The sequence below is a fragment of the Chelonoidis abingdonii genome, chromosome 6 (genome assembly GCF_003597395.2).
Source record: "Chelonoidis abingdonii isolate Lonesome George chromosome 6, CheloAbing_2.0, whole genome shotgun sequence".
NCBI classification, from domain to species: Eukaryota; Metazoa; Chordata; order Testudines; family Testudinidae; genus Chelonoidis; species Chelonoidis abingdonii.
The window spans coordinates 30,352,369-30,359,611 of NC_133774.1; the positions used below are offsets into that span (position 1 = coordinate 30,352,369).

At 43.9% G+C, this 7,243-nt stretch overlaps 1 protein-coding gene across 1 annotated transcript in view; it reads right to left on the minus strand.

Moving 5' to 3' along the window:
- The window catches only part of PLCXD3 (phosphatidylinositol specific phospholipase C X domain containing 3), a 156,218-nt gene extending 149,939 nt beyond the window's left edge, over positions 1-6,279 (minus strand). The window contains exon 1 of the mRNA XM_032802645.2: positions 6,116-6,279. Within this exon, the coding sequence (XP_032658536.1) occupies positions 6,116-6,218 (103 nt within the window). The 5' untranslated portion in view covers positions 6,219-6,279. The remainder of the gene's footprint in view (positions 1-6,115) is intronic.
- Positions 6,280-7,243: the final 964 nt, after the last annotated feature.

Consider the following 7,243-nt stretch of genomic DNA (forward strand, 5'->3'; position numbering starts at 1 on the left):
TTGCTGAGCCTACCACTCCCTTTGTGGTTCTCCCAGCCTATTCAGCTGGGAACAGTCTTTATCCCAGACCCATCTTTGGCACTTGCCCACCTACAGAGCTCCATGATCCCACAGTCCATGTGTGGGCAGTCCCTTTGTTTCTTTTGTCCCCACTTCCTCACCCCACTGGTAACAGACTACTATTTAGGCAATTGGGGCACCGTTGTTTGCCCCTTATATGTCGTTGCCAGGTTTTCATGAAGGAGGTTTCTCAACCTTCTTTCCCCTTCCCTGATTTTGAAGGGTGGGATGGGGGGGTGAAGAAAGAGATGGAGTTTTCTACATGGGAAGTCTGCTTCCACATACTCCATTAGTTTCATCATAGTCTCTAATGATTCTGGCTGATGCCTCTGAACCTAGATTTGCATGGCCTCAGGGAAGCTCTACATAAAATTGTTTGTTCCAGGACAATAAAGTCCATTACAGCCTCTTTATCCTTCTTCTGCCTGCCTACCCAGGCATGCTATTCTCTCCACCTGCTGGGTCTTCTGCATCTCCATCTGTTGCTCAACTAGCCAGAGTAGCATTTCCTCCTAGCATCCAGATCCCACTACCCTCATGTGGGTCATGTTCCCTCAGCCAGGAGTGTTAAAGGACTCTAGACTAACCCTCACTTGTCACAGGTGCTCCCTGAGCTACCTGATGTGTCACAGTGCCTACCCAGTTTCCATCCTCTCATGGTCATGAACTCACCCAAGCAGCTTGCTTTTCACCTCTTATACCTTTTATTCCACAGTTCTTCTGCAAAGAGAACATGACACTAGCCTATTCCAGCAGGGGCTTTCCACAGTCTCTTTCCTTTGTACAGCTAACCTTATAATAATATATGGAGATATACCTATATCATACAACTAGAAGGGACCTTGAAAGGTCATTGAGTCCAGCCCCCTGCCTTCCCTAGCAGGACCAAATACTGATTTTGCCCCAGATCCCTAAGTTGCCCCCCTCAAGGACTGAACTCACAACCCTAGGTTTAGCAGGCCAATGCTCCAACCACTGAGCTAACCCTTCCCTTCTCAGCTTCCTGTTCCTCCTACTTATTGCTTCCTGTTCCTCCTACTTATATCCTTCCAATTTCTTCATTAGCCTAGTAACTACCACCCAGGTGCTCATAACCCCCCCCCCCCCCAACAGAAAGTGGTTAACAGTCTCCAGCTGGGCCTGCAGCCTTCTTCCTGCTGCAGAAGCATCAGTGATCAGGGTGCCGCTGCTAGCACTCTGTCACAGAGGGGCGGGGATTAGCATGCAGCCCTTTCATCAGATCTCCCATTGGCTAGTTTAGGTGGCTTCCTGTCTAGTACACTGGCTTTTGTTCTTAGGTACCTCTCTCTCTCCATTCACTATACAGAAAGCCTAATCCAGACTTCATGGATCCCATTATTGTCCCAGTGATTTCCACGGTGCCTAAAAGTTAGGCATTGTGACATTGAGCATCACAGTGCTTATGTCCCTTTGTGGATCTGGATCACAGTCATGTACCAGGCTTCCTAAAGATACTCCCACCGCCCCCCCAAGAGTAGCATTAGCTAACACCAGCATTTAAGAATTAGAGATTTGGATAACTGGATGTGCTTTGGGATTGGAAATGGTCTACAGGAGAAAAGGGACAAATTTCAGAGGGTTTAATCTTGTGCCAATGATGTCCACGGGAGTTTTGCATTAACTTTAATGAGAGCAGGATCAAGTACATTAGTTCTTAAATGAGCAAGAACTCCTTTTGAAATCAATGGGAATTTTGCTCAATTTAAAGACCACAGAATTTGCTCCATAGTTAATATTGGTGCTATCTGGCACTGTTAGACTCAGCAAAGCAGTCAAAGATCAAAACATACATGGAGACTGAAATACCCTCTTGTTCCTAGAAATAGTTATTCCTAAAGAGCGTTGAGGTATGTTAGCAGGGCAGTGAGAGGAAACTTGCATTGTTACTGACTGTGCTGCATCTGATCTCTGGACAAAGCTACCGTAGGAAAATTAGTACCAATTTTACTGCAACATTTCAGCTGCAGTTGCTGAAAAATAGCATGAAATTTCTTAGCACAGATGCCCTCATTAAAATCTTAAGGCTCTTAGTGATGTCAGCCAAACAACCTGTACCCTTCATGAGTATCAAATGTAATTTAGTATGTATGGAAATAAATGAATTTGATGATCTGCTCAAAACTGACACAAAAATCTATTTTTTTTTAAAAAACCCAAGCTCTGTATTTTGAAGGGAAACTTGGCCTGTAAATGTCCCTACACATTTAAAGTTAGTTAACTTATTTGTCATTATATGCAACACACTGTGACAACAACAGTTTGTTTGTTTTTAAATAAAAAGCTATTAACAAAAAATAAGCAAGTTTTTTTTTTTTATAACACAAGCACAATCTGACCTAGTGATGGTCCTTCACAGATTCCTATAACTGGATATTAACGCCAATATCAAAAATGCTGCAGAAGGTAAGTCATTTAGGCATTTTGTATTGGGAAGACAGTGCGAGACTCAGGCAAACACACCGCAAAAACAGAAGCACAAACTGTAAAGAAGAAAAAACTATGATGTTTAAAAATAAAAGCAAAATACAGAGGGACACTAGCAAACAACAGTTGCAATGATATCAGCTTGAAATATCTTTTGACTGGTGATAGAAGTGTCATAGCACCAGTAGCTGGTGTTTAGGGCTTGCAAGAAATGAGGTACAAAATGTTGACATTTATCATAAGTGTTTACTGGGACACCTAAGAGCCATTATAATTTACATTAGACTGTTAGAGCCCTGGTCCAGTACAAAAGGACGTATCAGAAAACTTCCCACAAACCAGGCTTCCTGTTAATCCCAGAACCATCAGGTTGATCTAGGTTTACAAACTTGATTAGCATTTCAGACTGCGACACCAATTCAGGCATCATTTGAGTGTATTGTTAAATAGCATCTTTTGATGAAAAAAGAGAAGGAGGCAGAGAACAATTGCTTTAGTAATCATAGCAAATCAGGCACTGTGAGCTATCATTCTTTACCTTCTTCAGTTCAGGGACTAGACTGACATTTTACATGAGGTTTTTCCAAAATGCTACAGAAAATGAAGTCACATATTGAAACTCAGTATTTACTGTCTATCTGTCTCTCTCTCTCTCTCACACACACACACAAGCCCACCATAACTCTCAGTCAAAATTGGGCTTTTCAGATACGCCCAGGGAATGAATTGCCATTCATTGAAATTCAATGTAAATTGTGAACCTAACTGTCTTAAGCGCCTTTGAAATTCCTAGAATACAAGCTTATTTTACACCAATAGTTATCATGATATTAAGTGATAGTGCATTTTACTCTTGTATTGCCCCTTTTACTCTGGTAAAGTAACACAAGGAAATGGTATTTCTCAAGGAAGTGTTCTTGTCTGTACATGGGCAATGCGATGGAATAAGGTACCATAATTTAAAAGAAAGACACAACAGTAGCACAGACTATGCTAATTTACCTCCTTAGTAGTTTGCCACCATTCATGTACTATATAGAGAGAAGCGCTATTTTCAGAGTGCTTTACAATTTTCATTCTTTAGCGGTGTTTAAAATCAGTGGATTTATGTCAGTCCATTTACAAGGTAATTGCGGCATCAGAACGACTCTTTTAGGGAAGACTATTCCCTGCCCTACACTACAGCGTTAGGTTGACCTAGCTATGGATGTCTCTTCACTTAAATTTGGCTGCCGCTGGCATAAGTGCCCCTCTACACCAATTTAGTAACACCACACACACAAGCAATGTACAGCTATGGTGGCTGTAAGCTGACATAAATTAGTTGACATAATTTGTAGTGTAAACATGGTCTAACAGAAGACATTTAGAAATAGTCAGTCCAACATATCTATATATATTTTAATACCTTACCCTGCCCCCTGCACCACCATTTTTAATAGCAGTGGGTTTTTAAACTTTGTCCATTGGGGATACTAGCTGAGATAGGTGGGAGGAGAGGGATTCTTTCAGGATCTTTTAAAGAACGGAAGCAAAAATTATAATCAGACTGACGAGCATTTTGAACATTTGTGTAAAGCAAACTAATTGCATGCCATAAAAAGAAAGAGGGATACATGCTAAGTTATACTGAAACGTATGACAAAGGCAGGCTATGTCTATATATGTGATATCACTTTAATAATAGAAATGCATACCACTTCTAATACCCATTAGTTGCTTAATCTCATTTGGTTTTCAAGCATCCAACTCAATATAAAATCATGTACTCATGAAACCACAAGGCACTTGTTTCTGGTGTTATCTCTAACTAGTCCATTTCTTTAGAAATCTTGTAAGCACGAGCAGCACAGTATTAAGTGACACACCCTGCAGACTATCATCTTCTGCAGCAGCAAATGTAGTTTGTCAGATATTCCACATGTGCAGCCCTTTAAATAAGACAAGTAGCCACAGGCATTCAAAGGCAGTAGTTGAACCACTGGTTAGGTACTTGAAGAACAGCTTCAAAAGCAGAAAAGAGGTGTGAGAGGAATTATTGGTTGGTTTTGTTTTGTTTTTTTAAAATTCAGACTAGTGCAACTGGCAAATAAACATGTTGCAGCCCAGTACGCTGTTAACACTCTTATAGGGCAATTAATTTATTAGTATTTAATAGTCACCAGTTGACATCTGCTGAATACCAATGCTTCTTTTTGTCATTGTTTTGGTGGTATTGCTTTTCCCCTAGAACGCTCTACCACCCCAATCCATTTCAGTCACGTAATTATTGAGAGAACACATTAGCATTTTCAAAGATCTGTCTGATTTTTACCGTTGCTCTGTCTGGCTGCAAACCCCCTCTGAACAATGGGAGGTCAGAAGCAGGCAAATGCGGCAAATTCCTACTATAGTTCCTATAAAATGACAGCCCAGTACTTCTCACCAGCTCTTGTGGATTTTGAACAAGCACATCCCCTATACTATAAAGCCCTTATGTGCTCTCACAAAACTGGTACTCTGCATTTGACATTGCCTTGGCAGTAGAGAGAGTGTAATAAATGATACTGCTTTAATAGTCCTAAATAAGTTCTCTTTCAGTTTCCAAAGCTGAAGATGCTTTGCTAATTACAGCTCATTGATCTGTTGGGAACGGGGGTGGGAAGGAATGCATTAAGGATCTCCAAACAGTTTAGCACTCCAGATTGTGCAGGTCATTTGAAAAGCTAAGACAAAGTAATTTCTCCTCTATCCTGGACTGCATGAGCTTCCAACCCATAGTGAATATTTTAGGGAAGAATGTGGTAAGCATGCAGTGTCTTTCTTTCCCTCAGTCAAACTGACCTGAAGAAGAGCTCTGTGTCAGCTCAGAAGCTCTTCTCTCTCACCGAACCTAAGCTGGTCCAATAAAAGACCCATCTTGTCTCTCTAACATCCTGGGACCAGCATAGCTACAAGAAGACTGCATACAGGAACCTTGACACATACTTCATGCAAGCATCAAGCACAGAACACGAGCTCACAGCCATACAAACACACACCCTTCTGCATTTCACTGACTAGCTGATACCCTTGCACATCTGCACCAGATCACCCCAGTGCGAACACGTCAAGCAGCTCTGCAGGGAAAAGGAGCTTTGCCGCTGCTGTGGCTGCCCCGAACTTTCCTCGCCTCTTCTCGCAGGGAGGGGCCTTGTCTCTTTCAGTGAGACTTGAGAAGAATATTAATGACTCCGGGAGGGTCTGGCAAAGAAATCGCCAGATCCGTCCAATTCAATGTCAACAAGAAGGAGGTGAATGGCCGTGGTGGAGGGAGGACAGGGATCTGTGCTGTACAACCACGGCAGAGGGGGGGAAATATGGGCACGGAGAAGGGAAGCGAGGGGGAAATGAGGGGAAGAGACCGGGCTCCACACACACAAAGACAGCCCAGAAAAGCAGTCACCTTGCAAGCAGCTCTCCGCTAGAGATTCCACCCCTCAACCCATTGAGGCAAGAAGTGGAAATGCAAGAGCTCGCCCCATTTCTCAGCGAATGAGGCTTTCCTGGGCACATGCTAGTCAATATCGTCCTTTAATAAACATAAGGGGGTGGAGGGAACAAGCCACCCCGCTTAGCTACGGGCTCTTACCTGGGATCGCTAGGTTGGTGAGGGGGAGGCTGTGGATGCTTTCTGGCAAAGTTGCCATCCAGTCTGCGAATTTCAGCTCACTCTTCCCTTGCGATGAAGCCATGCTGCTGCCTTGGTCACCTCCTCGCGCCTTCCTCTGCCGGGCAACCTCACCGCCTGGAATCCGACGGCCGCTCCTCCCGCCCTGCCAGAGTTTACACGCTGCTCCGCGCCACACCCACAGGATGGCGCAGACACATGCTTATTTTAATAATTATTCCAAACGCTCCGCGCTCCCGCCGCGCAGCCACAGGGTTCGCTCTCGCCCACCACTCCTGCTTGAAACCTGCCCTTCCAACAACCACTTTGCTGTGCATTTTAACTGGATCCACGCTGGTCCCATATGCCTCACACTTCCCCCCTCCCCCTTTGTTTGCTGTTTCGGGCTGACTCGCTGGAACCAATTTGTCCTGCTTCTGATTGGGATTTTGCTCATTCATTTTTAATCAATGGCGTATAATACTTTCTCCCTCAGGCGCTTGTTTATTTTTGTCTGTTTCCCCCTGCTCCTCACAGGGGTCTCTGCTTCGGAGGCTGGCCCTCTCCGGAAGCATGATTTTCATCTCACTCAACTGTCTCCTCACACAGGGCTTCTTCCTTTATTTAAAAAAAAAAATGTTGACATCATCCTCTTCTGTTCTTTGATCTTTTGGGCACAACTCAGGGTTGCCTCTTCTTCTGCACTTCATTCCCTGATTAAAAGGATGATCTAAGTGTCTGTTTTACATGGACAGGGGTGGTGTATATTCAAGAATGAACTCAAATATCCCTTTCAATGTATTGATGTGTACAGCAGTTTAGGTGGGGGATGGAGACATAACTAGGACACCCCCTCTACACGGGGACATGGACACTAGTGGGCAGAGAAAACACCCTCCTGATCATCCGCTGCCCCCTCCCCGACAGCCCTGTGGGATGAGGAAGAAAGAATCTATCCCCAAAAGGAGGTCACTCCCAGGAGCCAGAGGCATAGCAGCAGTAGTTGCAGTAGGATGGGATGGAGGTGGGGGCAATGTTGAAGAGGAGCAGGCATGAAGCCATCAGCCCTTAAGAAACTCCGTCTAGGACACATAGCAGGTCTCAGCAACA